Source organism: Camponotus vicinus, unplaced genomic scaffold, assembly GCF_025532165.1.
Source record: "Camponotus vicinus isolate PSW18456_S1 unplaced genomic scaffold, iyCamVici1.0 SCAF_1, whole genome shotgun sequence".
Taxonomy (NCBI): domain Eukaryota; kingdom Metazoa; phylum Arthropoda; class Insecta; order Hymenoptera; family Formicidae; genus Camponotus; species Camponotus vicinus.
In genome coordinates, this window is record NW_028141945.1 from 12116211 (window position 1) to 12137210 (window position 21000).

General features: G+C 34.7%; 2 protein-coding genes across 4 annotated transcripts; one reads left to right on the forward strand and one right to left on the reverse strand.

The window, feature by feature from the left end:
* The first annotated feature begins 722 nt into the window (after nt 1-722).
* On the forward strand, nt 723-18006 carry LOC145975059 (putative sodium/potassium/calcium exchanger CG1090). 3 transcript variants are annotated; one of them, XR_014439868.1, is made up of 10 exons: nt 723-1276; nt 7178-7660; nt 8036-8276; nt 8557-8669; nt 9143-9318; nt 9423-9649; nt 9727-10035; nt 10350-10583; nt 10660-11324; nt 12957-18006. XR_014439868.1 is itself a non-coding variant. In XM_083105194.1 (9 exons), the coding sequence occupies exons 1-9, from the start codon at nt 1256-1258 to the stop codon at nt 10857-10859; spliced, it is 2004 nt and encodes a 667-aa protein (XP_082961320.1). In that variant the 5' UTR covers nt 723-1255; the 3' UTR covers nt 10860-12440. The 3 variants fall into 3 exon arrangements, 1 of the variants encoding a protein (XP_082961320.1); XR_014439869.1 differs by lacking the exon at nt 12957-18006 and having other exon boundaries at nt 10660-11092; nt 11194-12440; XM_083105194.1 differs by lacking the exon at nt 12957-18006 and having other exon boundaries at nt 10660-12440.
* LOC145975111 (uncharacterized) lies at nt 17799-20786 on the reverse strand. The gene is made up of 5 exons (XM_083105282.1): nt 20525-20786; nt 20232-20452; nt 19784-20117; nt 18918-19478; nt 17799-18405 (listed from the first exon to the last, which is right to left on the reverse strand). Exons 1-5 carry the CDS (start codon nt 20525-20527, stop codon nt 18091-18093), a joined length of 1434 nt encoding a protein of 477 aa, XP_082961408.1. The 5' UTR covers nt 20528-20786; the 3' UTR covers nt 17799-18090.
* Nucleotides 20787-21000: the final 214 nt, after the last annotated feature.

Here is a 21000-nt window from a genome sequence, read left to right on the forward strand (position 1 = left end):
CATCGTGACGTCATATCTAGCCTCGTTGTGATTTTCTGATTGGCTAACGCAAAAGACTCGCTTCAGTAAAACCCTCCCCAAAACATCGTTCAAAAAATATTCCGAAATAACATTCAAGAAAAAATTTATAAATGACTCAACAATAGCTTACTATGATTATATTTTTGTAAATGATCTTGCCAATTCTAATTAATAATAATTTTTACGTCACACGGTATCGACGATACTAAAGTTAATCGAGGCAAATGTTTTTGGTAAACGATAGTATATGTCAAAATGAGAGACAAGTATGACTCAACGCTATCTCTATCCAATTTGCGCCGCCCCCTTTCATGCCTAAACAAAGGGATGGCTCATTCCAGTATATAAGGTGTACCAGAAATTGCGGATCGCAAATTGCAAAAAAATTTCCAATTTTTTAATCTTATATTTTGCCATTAAAAATAAAAATGAGTACCTATCATCGAACTCTATATATAGGGTGTACCAGAATTCGCAAATTCTGGTATTTTTAATGCATATAGAAAAATATAAGATTAAAAAATTGGAAATTTTTTTACAATCCTATGGCACTCTTTTCGACACGTGAATCAATTTAAACGACACGTCCCATACAGCACAGAACATTGTTATAACATTGCAGCAATATTGCGGCAATATTACAATGTTGCTGCAATATTACAACAATGTTTTGTGCTGTATGGGACAACTGTTATAACATTGCGGCAATATTACAATGTTGCTGCAATATTACTGCAATGTTACAACAATGTTCTGTGCTGTATGGGGTGCAAGGGGCGCTGGAGCTACCCTGGAAGAGCGATCAGGTGCTACTGTCACTAGTGTTTTCGAGAGAGCGCGGCGTCGCGACGCCGCGTCGAGGACGACGCGCGTCAGAGAGCGTAAGAGGGAGGGGGGCACCGTACGTACAATACACGCGCGCGCGCGGAATACTGGGTGGGTGGACTCCGGTGGATTCGGTTAGTACTTTGGTGGTACTCGGCCGTCGGCGACGGCGACGACGACAGAGGCGGCGGCGGGTCGGCTCCTCGTGTTCGAATCGATAATTCGAGCGCGATCGCGACGAGTAAAGAGACCCTTTAAAAGGGGGGGAAATCGCGGATAGGGACGATAAGAGCTCGCGGCTGGCCATCGGCAACCCCGTTGCTTATTTTGTCAACGTCACGCTACCTATATCCGGCGCGACCGACGTACGTCTTCCGGCTGGAGCGGGCCTCGACAGCGGACGACGACCATGACGAACGGCGAGCAAGGGGTAAGCGGAAATCTTCCCTTCGCGAGAGCGATTCGTAGCGGAATCGCGGATTTGAAATTGGGTCAAACCCGGAGACCCCCCAGTCCCACGGTTTTCCTCGCCGATAACGATCCTCCCTCGCTCCCTTGTATGTTACACGTATCCCGGTGATCGCGATCCCGGCTCGTCGTTGCGTGATAAACGATCGCAGAAAAAGGGTACGATTGTCATCCTTGGGTTCCGCTTCTCATTTCTTGCGAATAAAACGAGGCAGCAGTTGCATGCATAAATAACGAGGGGGAAGAGAGGAGCAAAATGTATGAGAAAAATTGAATTAACATGATCACGCAGAAGTCCTCTTCGATGGACTTGACTCTTGCACGCGTAGAAAAGAGAGAGATATTTGAGATTTTAAATACTTAGACACGTATTTTTTTGCCTTTTTTACGATATATATATTTCTAATATTTTTTATTAATTATATGTTTTATATATTTTTAATATTTTTTTATTAATTTTTCTCTTCTAGATATAATTTTTAAAGAAAAATGTAAGACCACCATTCTTCAATAATCGATTTAAAATTATCTGTCATTCTAGTTTCTACTGTCATTTGGAAGAGAAGTTACACTTTAAAGGAATTATATAAAAGAGTGGAAATGTAATAATTCAATTAAAAAAGTTTTCTGAACGAAGTTTATCAGAGCAAACTCCTGTAACGTATAAAGTTTATCAGAGCAAATTCCTGTACGTACTCTTCCAATAATGTATTGTTAATATTGACTATAAATTTTGCAAATGCGCTGTTTGTTACAATAAGAGAGAGAGAGAGAGAGAGAGAGAGATATTTGAGACTTTACGAGTATTTTCTTTTCCTTTTTTTACGATATCTATATATTTTTTTAATTTTACATTTTAAAAATTAATAAAAAAATAGAAATATATATAAATTTTTTTTCAAATATTTTTATGATTAAATTTTTGTGATTAGATGTAACTATTAGAAGAATGTCAAGGCTATTCTTCAATATTCGATTTAAAATTATGTCAAAATCTGGCATTCAAGTTTTTATTATTTTAAAAAAATTACACATTTAAAAAAATTATTAAGCAATTTTATGCGAAAGAGCGAAAATAAATTCGATAAATTAAAAATGTTTTCTACAAACTGTATTAGAACAAAGTTTTTGACAATGACTTATTGTTAATATTAACTATAAATCTTGCAATGTGCTGTTGATTATAATTTAAAAAATATAATTTTAATAGAAAACGCTTTAAATGGACGTTTAAAATTTTTTATAATTATGAAAATTATTATAAAAGGAGTATAATATGTAATATATATAGAAGTGTGACAAATTAATTTACGATCGCTTATAATAATAAAACTTGCGTTATCGATGTGTGAAAGAGAGAGAGAAAGAGAGAGCGATGGTAAAGTTAGATTTTCGATATTATATTAAGTCTCAACGTCTCTCGTATCTTTTGATATTATAATCCCTACACGTGTGCAATAATCCAGTAAAGCAATATCCGTTTCTATGAAAACCATCGCTACAATTAATGTCGCATTTCCGTTCTTGAAAGACAGATCGAATTTACACATAAATCGATTTTACACGTATATGTACGTAAGAAACATGAGAAACATATCGCTCGTCGCTCTTTTTCACATCAACTAGATATTTTTATATAAAAGCGGAATTATATTACATTTTTATATTTCCTTTCTCTCTTTTGCGCCCACACTTTATTAAAACAATATATATCAGTTTTCATTCGTCGGAATTTTTGTTACAACAGAGAGAGAGAGAGACAAAGAGAGAGAGAGAGTATTTCTTTGCATATAAAAATTTTTTTAGATTATATTATAAATTTGATAATAATTATATATATATATATATATATATATATATATTTATTTATTTATTTATTTATTTATGTGATATTACAAAAAGCCAAGACAAGTTAGATGTCCAAAGGATGATAAGAAACGTATTTATATAATTTTAAAAAAATCATCTTTTAGAAACATATGTTATCTTTATCTAAATATATTAATTAATATTGATAACGAATGAATATTTTTATGAGTATAATATTATTGATTATATTTATTTTGAATAGTATTATTGATTGTATTTATTCAAATAACCATTTCGTTAAAATTCTAGTTATTTAATACTTCCTCCCTACATACGTATTAATTTTGGCAAATTATTTACCAATACAAATGTTAATTGCGTAAACATAATCATACAAATAACAATACAGTCTTTTAACAACCTATTATTTTGCACTCAGGAAAATATCGAGATATTGAAAGCCTTCGATTAAAAATAAAAGACCCTTTGCACGAAGCAAATTTTACAACAAGCAAGTAGCAAAATCAAATTTATCGACGAGCTTTATTTTATTTATTATTTCACTTCAAATTTTATTTCAGAAAAATAATATCGAAAATTATTAAGCTGGCGGTGAAAAAAGAAGGAAGATGATAATCATCCTCGAAGGACACGTCGTTTCAAAGCAATATCAAATCATCCCTGTATGTGCAGCCCACATATACACTGTTAATTTCGCCGACAGCAATTAGACAATCCGAAACAATTACGACGCTCGAGCGTACTTGTCACTTTTCCGCAAATAGGTTGCATACGCATTTACGGGATTACATGCATCATGACTGACTTTCCATCTCTCTATTTACGTCAGTCACGTCAGCGCACCTTTGATCCCCAATGAATCGTGCACGTAATACAGCGAATTATTCTTGCATGCATATTATACGTGCAAATGGGAATTACCCCGAAATTACTCCCCAGCGGCACTTAATTAGGCACTTAATTACGCTCATGGAATATTTTATTACGCTATTGTACTTTTATTATGCGCCACATGTAATAAACATGTTGACAGCTCTGTGTAAATACAATTATTCAAAAATGTTTCTCCCATTTTCTCTCTTCAAAAAAATGCTTTGTTTTATTACGAATATTATTTTTACAGTACTTTATGAGATATTTAATTTAATCTTTTATTTAAAAAAAATGCTTTTTGAACAGCCTCAGTTATGACACATTGCGACATATTACATTGCCTCTGTGATCACATATTTTGTTTAATTTGCAATTAATTACATCGTACGTTCCACCGGAATATTAAAAATTCCAAGCTTATAACACACGTAACGTTTGCACAATAAATATACGCGATAATACACAGGATTATTCGTTTACACAACAACCGATACTTGTCCGAAGAGTTTTGTGATATCAAAAAAAAAAAAAAAAAAAAATATTGTTACGAGCGATAAAAATATTTAAACCATGTTTGCGTTCAAAGGGTGCTTTTCTTAGGGGATATAGTTTACGCATGCGACGAGTATCATCGATTTATTCATCTGCGTTGTATATTTGATGATAGTATGCACACAAACAATAATTTTATTTTTACAAATATTATGGTATATTAGTTTTATAAATTTTATAAATAATAATTTTATTTTTTATTTTGTTTCTTTTTTTAATTTCAAAAAATCGGCTATACACGCATATAAATAAATAAATAAACAAATTAATTAATTAATTAATAAGTAAATAAATAAGTAAATAAAATTAAATGATTGGTTGAATTTTGTCGAAGGAGAAAGGGAACAGTACCATATTCTTATAAGTTGAGACCTTAAATTTATTACTATATATGTAAAAACAGCATATAAAAATATTTTATAGAGTGATATTATATACAAATAATTAGTAATATGATTTCTGCTTATTTATTATGCAAAACGAGTGGGTAAACACAGATAAGATATATAAAATCTAAAAGTACCTCCGGCCATGAACCGTTACTATCCTTTTATCTCTTTCTACGTCTGTCAACACGATTTCGATTCCATGTTCCGTCCAATACTATATGTCGACGATCGCTACTGATGATATCATACATACAGTTCGTATTGCGATCGACGAAGGAAGGAGAAATAAGTTTAATGATTAGAGATTTGGCTCAAGTAATCAAAAAATTAAAAAGAAAATGGCATAAGAGCCAACGCGCGGTAGTTGGAGCGCAGAGAAGCAACAACACTTCTTTCTTTTTTCAATATTAGTTTATTAAAAAACACATTATAATAACAAAAAACGTTTTTTGTTATTATAATGTGTTTTTTAATAAACTAATATTGAAAAAAGAAAGAAGTGTTGTTGCTTCTTTGCGCTCCAACTATCGCGCGTTGGCTCTTATGCCATTTTCTTTTTAATTTTTAGAAATAAGTTTGTCGTCACACACAAGTTACGTACGAAGCACGATTCAAGTCGAAGAGCGTAAAATATTTTTATTTTGAAGAGCGCACATTTAAGTAAAAAGTACATTATCTATGTAGCTTTATATATACTGTAGAAGATCAGCATAAAAATTATGTTAAAAATGCAAGCTATAATTGCATTATACCGAACATTCGAAAGCGAATATGGCGGATGAAATTTGTAACAATTATTTTTTATTGCGCATACTAAAATTTTATCAATTTCTTTGAAATCGTCTTTATTTTCTTTTATGTATATATATATATATATATATATATATATATATATATAAACATATATATATAAACATATCGTGTCGTGTCACCCACGCCTATACACCCACGCTATACTGTTTTCCCTATGTACACGACATCAATAATGGTAATGAGCGTACAGGTGAAACAGTTTTTAAACACGGGATCTATATCAGACTAAGCTTGAAAACATGTCATTAGAGAAACATCGATAAATCAAGCCGAGCGATATATAAAGTCTAAAAAATGACATATAAAGTTGATCATAAAAATGTATCGTGGGAGGAAGTGCGCTGTTTTATACGAAGATCTCTCTAATGACGGGCCTTGGCCTTATATTTGATACGACCCGAAATAAACTTTGCAAGATTTAGTGATATGAGTCAATTTTGACAGCTTTTTCTCATATCCGTGTCTGAACGAAGAGCTCTCGTTTTCTCTCGAATAATTGGCTGTCTTGGAGACGAGCTCTTCGTAAGGGAAAATAATCAATATGACTTTTCGAAAGACGCACTTAGATTGCCTCTCACACAATTTAAGGACTCCAATTTATCCTCCTTATTTTCACATAGAAACTAATCATTTCGAGAATATTTTTTTTAAGAATATTAGAAATTGATTTTTTTAACATTTTTATTGATGCTTCTCACACAATTTAAGGATCCAATTTAAGGATAGTTTATTAAACTATCTTAAGAGTCCAATCTTCATTTAGCAGTAAGAAAACTAATGATTTCGGGAATATTTTTTTTTAAATTAGAAATTGCTTTCTTGACATTTTTATGGATGCTTAAATAGTATGCCAGTATTTTTATCTTGAATATTTTTTGCCTTTTTTTTAACGAATTTCTGCGCGTACAAAAATACATGATTCGACAATATGATATGCTGTTCTTCGTGTAATTGTCTGAAATAAAAAAATTCCAGTTTCATTTCATAGGATATTTTTGGGATATCGAACTGAATTTTATTCAGAAAAAATAACAAAGTAGTATCATATTATAAATCATAAATATTTCAATTTTGCTGCAACTTTTTTATTTTTTGAAAGTGAAATTTCAAAAATAGGAAATATTAATTTTTAAAAATCTTAATTAAATTCAGTATCCCATATTTCGATGTCACACAAATTAAAATAATTAAATATTAATAAAACCATGTAAAACGCTATAAAATTCTAATATTAAAAACAAATAATATTTAAAAAAAAAATTACTAAAAAAATAAATGACTAAAAGTCATTTATTTTTCATACTGCTAGATGAAGATTGGACTCTTAAGATAATTTGCTTCGGTGAAGGAAAGAAGAAGAGATATGAGGGTGCACCAAATTCTTACAATGGTTGTTCCAATTACAGACAATGAGGAACAGACCGCGTAATCTGCAAGCGCGTCGCAGGAGATGGCCCCTGCGACTGGGTCTATTCCTGATCTACGTCCTCGTCCAGTACGTCGCCTCCGCGAGGATTACACCGTCCGAGACGACGCTCACCTCGAGTTCCGAGCAATACGAGAGTTCGATGTCGGAACCGACAGAATCCTTGCTCGCCTCCATCAACGAGAAGGCGACGGAGGAATCGTCATCGATGATCTCGCCCAAGGAGGAGATCATTGTACAGCCGATTTTCGTGGAGCCGGGAAAAATTGTTGTCCAGGAATCTAACGAAAACGAATCTAACGAAAAGGAATCTAAAGAAAAGGAATCTAAAGAAAAGGCGTCGAAAGGACATGCGAAAGCATCTGAGAAAAACGTGCGAGATCAGTCGAAGGCAGACAAGGAGATTGGGAAGAAGGGGACTGCGACTTCTCCGTCGAAACCTGCCCGAAGCAGTAGCACCACTGTAAGTTTTGCAATGTATCGGAAATACCCTGTGTATCGCGTAGCGCAGGTAGACCGTAAAGAAAACAAGATTAGAGACAAGTTGCAATCGAGACAGGTTGCATAATACATCTGCATCAAGTGCGAAACGTCAGTTAGGTATCACTAGTGTTGATACCTAACGTATCATCAAAAGTCATCAGGATATCAATGTCAACACCTGGTCAACAGTTGGTATCAAGGTGTTGACATTGATATCCTGATGACTTTTGGTGATTCGCGATATCTCCGGAAGATCAAATCATGTAAAGAGACCAGATTTTGAATACACATGATTAAGTGATTTTTGTGTCGATAATAATTGATGAATTATTTTAAATTTTTTCTCTTGACCCAGGTCACGCCAGTTATCCAGACGATTCCTGTGACGAAGCCTTATCCATACCCTACCGTGAGACCACGAAGAACTAATTGTTCGGCGCCCGCTATAGAACAGTTTCCACGACCGTTGATGGGACCGGAGGCCAGAAAACACGGCGGGCTCATAATTCACATTCTGGTCGCAATCTATACGTTCCTGGGCCTCGCCATAGTGTGTGACGATTACTTCGTCTCGAGCTTGGATAGAATCTGCGAAGGTGAGAGTTTACTATAGAGATCCTCTTTCTGTTGTAAGACGATAATCTCGCTTCCAAGTTACGTAATATTACGCGTAGTCTGTTTTACGCAAGACAATCATCATATTTCACACATCCTATGAAACGACGATATCTGTTATCAAGAGACGACAATACGAATCAGCTTAGCATGCTTCGTTTTCCTTTGCAATAAAAAATAGTGCTCTTGCTTTTCCTGATGCATTCAAATTCGTCTCTTCAGTTCAAAGTTCATTTGACTTTATTACATTTTCTTTTTCAGAATTAAGACTGTCTCCCGATGTCGCCGGAGCCACTTTCATGGCAGCTGGCTCTTCCGCACCCGAATTAGCGACGGTGATCATCGGTGTGTTTTTCGCCAAGGATGATATTGGAGTAAGCTAGTCGCATATTTTGCTACGTTAAAATATCAAGAAAAGTGAACTTATCGCAGAACAATATTTTATACGAGCGAGCAACTTATTCTTTTAATCTTGAGGACTCTCATCATTATTGTCAGCACCGACAAGATACCACTATAGTATATATAATCCCATACAGCACAAACAATATAACTTCAACAATATAACTGTTACATAACTGTTATGTAACAGTTACATAACATGTAACAGTTATATTGTTGAGTGGGAAATTATAACTAACAGTTATATAACTGTTATTTGGTGTTTGCTGGGATAGTATATACAATAGTAGGTAGTATGTAATAGTATATGATATATAATAGCATCTCGAGGTTGTCAGTCATATAGATGTATAGTGCTTAAAAGGCACCAGATGTTATTGTGTTCCTGCCGCGATAATTGACGGGACAAGAGTCCGATAATTAAACCTCTTCTCGTCCGTTCCAGGTGAGCGGCGTTATCGGCAGCGCCGTTTTCAATATAATGTTTGTTATATCGATCTGCGGCCTATTCTCCGCCACGGCTGTCAAATTAAATTGGTGGCCTCTTTGCCGAGACTGTTTTTTCTACGCCATCTCGATTCTCGTGATGCTCGGCACTATTTACAACGACTCCATATCTTGGTGAGTAGTTTGATTGCTCGATTGTATCCGATCACGAGAAGTGAAAATTAGTACAGAGTATTTAATATAACGAGTCGCGTAAAACGAAAATATCAATTTCTCAGGCCAGAATCTCTGTTCATGTTGGTCATGTACGCAGTCTATTGCGTGGCGCTTTCATTCAACGTTAAGTTGGAACGTTGGGCGAAGTCGTACAACATCCCATTTCTGCCAAAGGACGATGAACCCGCTGAGGAAAGTGCCCTGGTAAGTTACAGGTCCTTACAAGAGGAGCGGTTATCCTACACCGGACCCAACTCGCCAATTAACGAGCAAATAAAGAATCAGGAAGGTAATTAATTATTCTTACTACTCTCTTCCTTTCGTATCTTCTACAAATTTGAAAGCGTTGTCCCCTTTTTCCTTCAGGAAATGGTATTCAAGAGACGATCGAGCAGCAGCAACAGCAGCAACAATCGGCACCGAAGCAGCCCGAGTACTATAAAGCGAAGGAACCGGATCCCAATGAAGTGTCGCCTCTCGTGATGCCGCCGGATGGTAGTAAATGGGCCTTATTCACCTGGGGTCTCGTGTACCCCATCCATTTCATGTGTCGAGCGACGATGCCGGATTGCCGGCAAGAGAAATGGCGGCGCTGGTATCCCTTCACCTTCTGTATATCGATGATCTGGATCAGTTTCTACAGCTACATAATGGTGTGGATGATCACAATCATAGGTAATTGATTATCATTTCAATGCAGTCAATGCCCAGCAAACACCAAATAACACTTATATAATTGTTAGTTGTAATTTCCCACTCAACAACATAACTGTTACATGTTATGTAACAGTTACATAACATGTAACAGTTATGTTGTTGAGTGGGAAATTACAACTAACATGTTATGTAACAGTTACATAACATGTAACAGTTATGTTGTTGAGTGGGAAATTACAACTAACAATTATATAAGTGTTACTTGGTGTTTGCTGGGTGGTATCTTCGACAATGAATAGAAGTATATTAATGAAGCGACAATTTTACTTCAGGAAGCACTTTGGGCATTCCCGACACTATGATGGGCTTGACTTTCGTTGCCGCTGGTGTGAGCGTGCCGGATGCTCTTTCCTCGCTGGCGGTCATAAAGGAAGGTCTCGGCGACATGGCGGTCAGTAACGCCGTAGGTAGCAATGTCTTCGACATTTTGGTGTGCCTCGGTCTTCCTTGGTTCATACAGACCGCCATGATACAGCCCGGTTCCCACGTGAACGTCACTAGCAGAGGTATACAGAATTTATATATCCATTTATTACGCATTTGAAGCTATCGCTTATATGTCCACCTTTCATTCCCATCCAGGCTTGACGTATTCCACCGTTTCTTTGCTGTCGACGGTGGTATTCCTAGTGCTGGCGACACACTTGAATGGCTGGAAGCTGGACCGGCGATACGGCATGGTTCTGATGATCTGGTACTTGATATTTATCGTGTTCGCGTCGCTCTACGAGCTCAACGTCTTCGGCGAGATGAATCCTGATGTATGCCCCAGCACGTTCTAATGCAAGATTCGCCTCGTTCGTTTCCGACCTTTGCTTTGCTCAAACGCGGAACGATCGTTCGGAACTAAGAGTCGTCGTCTCGGTCGATCGGATCGCGAACGATGACGCGCGCACGTAAATCGCGACAAACGCTCAGCGATTTCGTTCCCTTCACCCTTCCCCTTTCTACTCGATGAGCGAAGGCGGACGGCAAGACAGGGATGAGTTTAGAAGCTAGCTGCATGTCGGAACAGGTATAATCTTTAGCTTGCTGCGGAATTGAGGCGACTGTTCCAGGTTCTTTAGGTAAGAGAAAAAAAAGGGCTTGAGCTTTTTTCTTTCTGGGCTGTTGTAGAGAATGCAGACAATACGTGCTCACGCTGAGTACACAGGCATTGTATCCTCATTGGTGCTATCGAAAGTGACGAACGAGTATTTTGCTTGCTTCCGTTCGATCGGATGCGGATTTCTCACGGTTGAATGAAAGTAAGCGGACAAGTTACGATTTTTTCCAAGCAACGAATAATTGAATCTCCCTCTCGGGATAAATGAGAACATTCTCGGACAGACAATACAACTATACCAGTCATTATACCGGATGTTATAGTCACTATATGGAGTGTATTGAGTTATCGCGGACGATTGTTTCCTATAATCAAAAAGTCGATCGCGTTTTTCAAATTGATCGTTGTAAAGTTTCAACTCTCTTAAATCTTAACTTTTAGTCACAGACCTTATTATGTACGTCGCGCGCGAAACTTGCTCGAATCGAGATACAAGATGTGATACGTTTTATACAGCCATATTGCGCAAATGCCTGAGTACCGTGGAAGGAATGCGTTTTGACAATTACTCGTTTTATATATATCCTAACATTATATAGATTAAAAAGATACCAGTAGATATATACGGCTTGTTAGAATAGATCTTAGAAGCGTCATGTCTGCGGCTAAATGTTAAGACTTGTTAACGGTGCTCTATATCGATGGAAATTGAAATTCATGTTTCTACGGAACGTACATGCAAGTTTTTTTTTGTTGTTTTTAATTGCTATATCGCATTTGCAAACACATAAGCGTGATCCTTACATTTTTTATTTGCGCGAATTATTTTTCAAGTAGATTTTTATCATGCTTTTATACCCAGTAAACACTGTTTGTTGGAATAATATAACATGGAAATAACAACAAATAATATAACGCAAGTTACCTACATGATATGAAACCGTAACATGTCATATTACTTTGCAACATTACAATAGTAATGTAATTAAAGAATATTATTATAATATAATATTGTTATATACATGTTTCTTTGCTTGCTGCTACGAGGCAAAACCAGATTTAATTTATTAATTTTTTTTCATTATGAAATGGATATAAAGTTTAAAGACTGGTACTAATATAAGATTCAAAATATATATTTTTTTAAATTTTTAATAACGAAGGATTAAGAATAAACAAATTTGAAATTGGGAAGCCTTCATTTGTTGTATATTTAAATAAAAAAATCAATATTTATTATAAATAAAATTTATAAAATTATATTATTTATAAAATTTATTATAAACTTAATTTATAAAATGTATAGAATTTAATTTTGTAAATTAAATCCCAGCAAACACCAAGTAACAGATATATAATTGTTAGTTATAATTTCCTACTCAACAATATAATTGTTATCTAACACATAACAGTTATATAACATGTAACAGTTATTGTTGAGGAAATTATAACTAACAGTTATATAACTGTTACTTGGTGTTTGCTGGGATAGATATAGTTTATTTTATTTATTTAATTACAAATTGTATATATGACCAATAACCTACATTTGATGTGAACTAGTGATTCTAATAACGATATAACGTATGTTAATTCATATCAAATATAGAATATCGTATTTATGAAATGGGAAATTAACTAGCAACTTATCGATAATACTTAAGTATATTACTTGTAACATTTTGTTTTATTGCTTTTATACAACATTAATATAACAGTGTTTACTGGGTAGCGCATTGCGTGAAATGTATGGGATCAAAATAAGAAATATTTTCGTGCGCCTCGAAGTATAATTTATTATAGAATAATTAGAATTTTTTTTTTTTCATTCAAGTAAATCGAAAGAGACGAGACTTCGCGAGATCAAAGGAGATCCCTCGTTAGCGTGAGGGTGAGCGCACATCTTTCTCGAGTATCAAGTATCAACAATAGAGAGAGACGCCTCTTAAAATCCGCGTGAAAACGAAAACTGTTCTCAAAAGTAACATCGGGATTTCGAGAACGGAGGAGCAAGCGAAATTTCATTCGTGACCAAAAAAAAAAAGAAAAAAGAAACAGAAAAAAATACGAGAAGGGAGGGGCAAAGGGAGAGTTGGTGTTCTCCATGAGGGCGAACGAACGCTGAAAGAGACAATAATTAACGCAGCCTTATCCGATGAAAGTATCTACAACCAGCACTATATAAACTGCGCGTTCCTTGAGACCTTGAGGGCTACCTCACACGGTGTATAATCGGCGTATCTCTCCGCTTCCGGGATCCTTTGATCTTTCGAGCGCGCCGGGATCGGCATCGATGGCAAGTTTATTAAGTTTTCAGCGACGGAATTCTCGCAGAAAGAGAGACAGAGAGAGAGAAAGAAATTGAAGAAGAAATGGAAGGAAATATTGAAATATGAAGATATTATATATATACAGGGTGTTAAGAAATTAGACCGGCAAACATTAAAGGAAAATAGATGACTTCAAAAGAAACATTTCTTGTTAATAATATTTTCCTCTATGACGTTTTGTTTTAAATTTTACATGATATAAAATGGAAGTTTCATGACTTCAACAATAAACAAACATAAGTAGAAAAATTAAATTATATTTTAATCTTGATAAAATGGAGCCAACATATGAAAATAATTCACTCTTTTTATAAGTGATCAAAAATTCTTGCATTAATTTCAATCCACAAAGATAACATCATCGAAATATTGATTATCTTTATCCATTAATAACCCAGCAAACACCAAGTAACATTTATATAATTGTTAGTTGTAATTTCCTATTCAACAATATAACTGTTACATGTTATATAACTGTTGCATAACCGTTATATTGTCGAGTGGGAAATTATAACTGACAATTATATAATTATTATTTGGTGTTTGCTGGGAATTAACTGCTCCATAAATAACATATATCAGTCAATTCTATATTCAAGTATATCATCTTATAATAATCACATGTAACTTGTCAAGACACACATGATAAGACAATCTTCTGTTTGAGAATTTGAATATAAGAGCAAAACAAAAATTACAGAAAAATATTACCAACAAAAAATGTTTATTTTAAAGTCCTATTTTCTCTTCAAAATTTGTCGCTCTAATTTTTAAGCACCTTGGATAAAAATGTCAACCGTAAGAAATGTGTATTCAGTTAAAAGTGATCAAATTTATGAACGACTTTGAATCGATAGGAATGAACATTGCAGATAGAGTCGATGGGGTTTATATAAAGCTTTCTTTTTACATGTATATGTATTACCTTTTATATTTTATATATCCTGCGAGAGCTCCGTCGATGTGCGGCTCGTTGTTTCTTTGAATCGCAAGGATCGCGCAGACGCTTTATAGTGTGTGATTATAAAAATCTCTAGCGTACACATACGTAATATATAATATATAATATAATATATAACAACGCGAAGGCTTAGAAGAGATCTCATACGATTATTGAACGTTCAACGTGTTTGTTCACTACGTTTATCCGTTATTGTTAGCGAGTTAGATGAAAATTACGCATATATATATATGAATATAATACAGCGTTTCGATACGATTGATGCTGATAATGCTTGGGTTACGCTAATCGGGACTACGTCAAATTATTAAATTAATTAATTTATATTATTAAATTAAATAATTATTATTAAATTAATTAATTAAAAAATATTATTAAATTAAATAATAATAATTATTAAATTAATTATTTAATAATAATTAATAACGTAATTAAAATCCGCGACCAGGGCCAAGACGAAAGTATCTTCCTGACCCTCGCATCAGTATCTCGGCATCGAACGCGTCGGCTTCCAGGATTTAGGAAGCGTCGATTTTTTTAGTAAGGCGCCTTTTAGATACGTTAAGCGGACCAGTCTCGCTGTCGATTTCGCGGATCATCGCGGTAATCGATCGCACAATCCGAAAGGAAGACTTTTCTCGTTTGCATACAAGAGAAACGAGAGGATATTTGCCCTGAGCGATTCAGTAAACACTGTTTGTTTCAATAACGTAACGGGAAAGTAACAAATAATATAACACAAGTTACTTATTTGATATATAAAACTGCAATATACGCAATCTATTATATCATATCGCGTTATTTTGCAGCAGTAATATAACAGAATATTATTGTAATTGTTATATACATGTTATATTTTGCTTGTTGCTACAAAAATCAGATTTAATTAATTAATTCGTATTCAATTTTTCATTATAAAGTGGGTATAAAGTCTACAAAGAACAAATATTAATGAGATTCCAAATGCATCTGTTTTTCGTCAACTTTATTTCTAATTTAATTCCAATAAGAGAGTCAGAATATTAAATGGACTATTTGAAATTCGATGAATAAATATATAGGAAATAATCCAGTTACTTTTCGAAATAAAAAATCAAAATTTCACATAAATTAAATCCCAAATTTCATAAAAATTAAATATATATTATTTATTTTATTTATTTAATTATTAAGTCTATATAGAATCAATTATATATATTAGCCATCATATATGGTACGATATAACATTTGATATACATATATATATATGTTATATTATGTTATATTTATGGGGAATTACAATTAACCAGTAATTTGCCGATTTATGATATTATTTGTAACATTCCATTTTATTGCTTTTATATAACATTAATATGACAGTGTTTACTGAGGAAGTATTTAAAATTTAAGCTCTTTAAACAGCGGTGAGGCGTTGATTTATGGAAAACTGTGACTGTTATAGACTTTAATAATTGAATTCTGAGATTCGCTGAGATGAGTTTCCCTTCCCTCGGAGGAAACGAGATCCCCGCCGTTGACGAATGAAAGTTGCGCAAGATTCGCGGGTCCGCATCTCGAGCATCAACGGAAAGGAACATAGGGGTTTAAGTTATGTTTAAGTGGTAGCTACCCGTCTAATTTTTCCGACGACCTTCCACCTCAAAAACGACTGAACGATCATTCGGGGACCGGTGTCGTTAGAGATTCACTTTGTGGCAATTAATTAGAAAGTAGTAGATTAGAGAAGCGGGACGAGAGGAAGAGAGAGAGAAGAGAGGAGAGGCGCGTCCTCTTTTTTCTTCGGTTCCGATCAATTCGAATCGTGTCCTTAATAGCGTGTAATCGAAGTCAATAATACCTTTTTAGACGTTTCTCTCTTTCATAAATCCGTAAAATCGCCCGTCCTCTGACAACGTGTTCCGTTTACGTCCAGCGGTTCCCGAATCGAAGATTGACGATATCCAGCAAACACCAAGTAACATTTATATGATTGTTAGTTGTAATTTCCCACTCGACAATATAACGGTTACATATTATACAACAGTTATATAACAGTTACATAACATGTAACAGTTATATTGTCGAGTGGGAAATTATAACTAACAGTTATATAACTGTTATTTGGTGTTTGCTGGGTATTTATTTATAAAAACACACGTACATGTACTCTTGTATAAATCAAAATTTGCCAGACAAAATAACGTTATCGATAAAAGGATCAATGTGTAAAACGAGCGAGGGTGGAACGAGGCGGAGATCAGACGTGTAATCTTGTTGAAACATCTACTGGTATAAGCGTAGATTTTATATCACATTGTGTACTTAGATTATATTACCGAGATATTACCTGATTATAATTAAGTTTCTATACAGCCGTCTCCTCTACTTGCAGTATTATCCCCAGTCTTCGTCGGATACGTTCGTGTGTACCTGTAATGATGGAGGGAACCCCGTAATAACTCGTTTCGGGATCCTCATCGTTCATTTGCCTCGCTTCTTGCGTCTTATTTATTCCACCCTCTTGTTCGCGGATCGTCAGGTCACCTGTTCAAATGGCAGCTTCGCGAAAGTATCGTAGTCTAAAACGGTAAAACTAATTATAAAATAGCGTAAAGAAAGTGAACGTACAACGAATAATAACAATATCTGCTGCTAGCGAGAAGTGTGTTAACTGTACGTTGCTAATTTGCGTTTATTTTTACTTTATTCCCAAGTGGAGACTTTTTTTTAGTGTTTCGACATTTCTTTACGAATTTTTGCACCCTCGTACGAAGCAAAAACTACACGAATATTACCGGGATCTCTCCGATTTATGTCTTTTCCCATCGTTATATATTCAAGTTTCCAGAATTATATCCTAACGCGTCAATATATCTAGTCATAGTTTATTATAACGTTATGTAAATAATTGTTCTACCAATATCCCATATACATATAAATATTATATATGTATATATATTTATTTATAGATTAAAAATATAGTATATGTATACATATATACATATGTATGTATGTATATTGAGAATATACATGCGTAGCAAATGCAAGAAGAGCCTAAAATGCATATAAATATATATATATATATATATATATATATATATATATATATATATATGTGTATTATACATAATGAATTCATGCGCACTTCTCATTGCAAAGAGAACTATTTACCGAAAATATGGAAACAATTTAATATTACACGTACCTTGTTTAGCTTGACAGCGGAAAGAAAATAGAGAGTAGTTATGTACTCTGATGTATACTTAAAACGTTTCAACAATAAAGCTATTGCTACTAATTAAATCTCGGCCTGAAAGGCAAATGGACTAACTAACTAACCGAGGGACTTTGATCTAGCTCTAGAATTTGCGAGCAAATAACAACATCGGATTTTTTTTTACAAATTCTACTAATATTTATATTCTATAAAATTGCATATATGTTTATCTTAAATATTGGTTCGCACACGATACGTGCAGGAATTTCAATAATGTATACTTTGACAATCTGCATTTTTAACATATTTGCAATTAGTTTGTATAACTGTACTTTGATTCATTCATGAAACATTCGCGATACTTATGAACGTATATGTGTGTATATTTTTGTGAAATCCACGCATGGATCTTTAAAATTTATCACAGTTCTTTGACAGCTTCAAGAAAAGAGAAGACGAAAATCCAGTCATAGGAGCAAGCTCAAGAATCCGCTATTTTGTGCTCCAATTGCTGCGTCTGTTGATGTTCTTCGTTACACAATATATCGTTGTTCGATAGAGACTGCAATTTAAGCGGGCAATTGTCCAAAGTCGACTCGAGGGCATAGAGTTTGTCGAGTTGTTGTCGAATATGATTCAGACATTCCAGACGAACGGCCCTTTTACCGGAATCCGTCGAGTTTTTATGTATCGTCAAAGCGTTGAACAGTAACTGCCAACCGTTCTCCTGAAGTTCACGACTTATTTTCTCGATGGTCTCTTGTTCTGTATCTTCTTGTTGTACTGGTGCGTCGTTCTAGACAGGAAACGAATACTTATTATACTGATAAAATATAATTCGAGTGTTATAAATGACTTTTTTGCAAGAGATATAATAAAACAAAAGATATTTTGTTTTTTTAATATATAGACCATCGAAAGAGAGAGATTGTGTATTGATAAATAGAAATTAAAGTGTGTATCAATACATTAAAATATAAACTATAAATAAATATAATAATATAATAAATATAAATAAAATATAAATAAATATAATAATAAAATATACATATAAATATAATATAATATATTAAATATAATAATATAATATATTAAATATTTAATATGAATATATCCCAGCAAACACCAAGTAACATTTATATAATTGTTGTAATTTCCCACTCAATAATATAACTGTAATCTGTTATGTAACTGTTATATAACATGTAACAGTTATATTGTTGAGTGGAAAATGATAACTAATAGTTACATAACTGTTATTTGCTGGGATAATATGTTTATATAAATATATGAAATATAAATTTATACTTTTGCATTGTCCATGGTACCGAGCATATGATCGATTGATTCCAGAATGCCAGTCTTGGTGGCGTGGAGATCCAACTTTGCTAAATGTGTCGGCCCGTTAAGTTTCTTCGCGGATCCATCAATTGACTCCTTAATCAGGGCGGATGGCTCGGTCATCGCAGTAGCATCACCTGCAGACCTCCTCTGTTTCATCGTCCTCGCGATAACATCGTGCCTCCGTCTATCGAGCCTCTTATCGTCCTCGTTTGCCCTCGTCACTGCTGTCGCTTCCTCGTCGGCCCTCATCTTCAGCCTCTCCAGCTCCTCAAGTTCCAGAACAAGCTTCCTCGCTTCCTGATACTCGCGTGTGTTTCGCCGGCAGTCAACGTCGCTCTCCAGGTTCCTCATCTCCGAGATGTATTCGCCGTCCCCGCTTACACCTTGATGACGCTTCAATGCGAGATGTGGATTTGTTATGCGCGATTCCTTCTCTTCTCTTTTCCTCGGTTGGCGAACGCATGGAGCGTATTTCGCCGATACCTCGCTTTCGGCATCGGAATATTCCTGCTCGTCCGGCGATCCCTGAAAGATATAATAGTGATCAGATAAATAAAAAACCTATTACGATGATTGTATTGTACAGAATAAACTACCCAGCAAACACCAAGTAACATTTATATAATTGTTAGTTGTAATTTCCCACTTAACAATATAACTGTTACATGTTATGTAACTGTTACATAACATGTAACAGTTATATTGTTGAGTGAGAAATTACAACTAACAGTTATATAACTTTTTTGGTGTTTGCTGGATAGGAGCTAAACTCCTTAGAATTTGCGAAACAAAAATTGTTTTGATATCCCAAGAAGCATAAGAAGTATTACCTCGGGTTCTCTGCAGTGATTATGCTTCTTCAAGTTCTTGATTGGTACTAATTGCGCGTACTTGGAGTAGGCTTCATCTTCGTTGATCAGTTCGGAATTCATCGGAACATCCCCCTTCATTCTACCTAAATACCTATCGTGTTCGGTTCTCCGTTGACGACGAGCTTGCTGCAGCGATCTTCTGGGGCAACGAGGATGCACACCAGTCTGGCAATCGTGCCAGTATATCTTTTGTGACAGAGGACTGCTCTGCGACTTCTTGATGGCCGAGCTGACCGGCTCCGCAAAGACACGTTCGTATCGATTCAGCGTAGCCTCGACATTTTCCAAAGTCCTACGAGATCGAAGAGAACAATTACAATTTAATTATTCTTTTTTTTTTCATTATCAACTGGTTTTTCATTATCAACTGGTAGAGTCGAGTGGAAAGAGGCATCTTTTGGTCAACCTTGGTCCACCGGACGGAGATAATCTTCGCCTTTCGACAGGACAGTGACACGAGGGGCAATGCTTCTCGTATCTCCTCGTTCTTCTTCTTCGTGTCGCGATACTACGCAACGCGTCCTCGTATTCGTTTTGCCCGCAATTGGAGCAAAAGTCGCCACGATGATACCCCAGGGTGTCTTTGTATCCGTTCGCGGGCAGTCTCTTGTATAACTCCATAGTTTCCTGAAATAATTCACGAAGCGCAAGAAAGTCAAGAGCAACTCAATCCTTTCAAAATTTAACACATAAACTTACCATATCTTTTATATTCTTTCCATTAATAATCGCAACTCTTGAGGCAGACTCGTTTTACAAAACTGAAAAAAATCCTACCGGATTCATGATATCTTTACCGATGTATAATTTGTATCTTGCGAAGAAACCATTCCGAATTTTATCCGATTGATCAGGATCTTTCGATCAAGACTTAAAAACAGAGATTCGAAGAAATATAAAAAAATACAATTAAATACGAAAGATTACATACATACGAGTTTGACACGTTTAATCGATGCGAACATGTTTCGATTCGAGTTTTGCAAAATTTTATCATGATACAGTGAAAGTATAATAAATCTTATAATTATAATTAATATTAATATTAATAAGACTTATTATTCTTCTTATATATTAGTAAGGTATTATCATATACATAGTTATTATACATAATTACATAATTATTTATAGAATAATGTATATATATATGTATATATATTTATTTATAATATTAT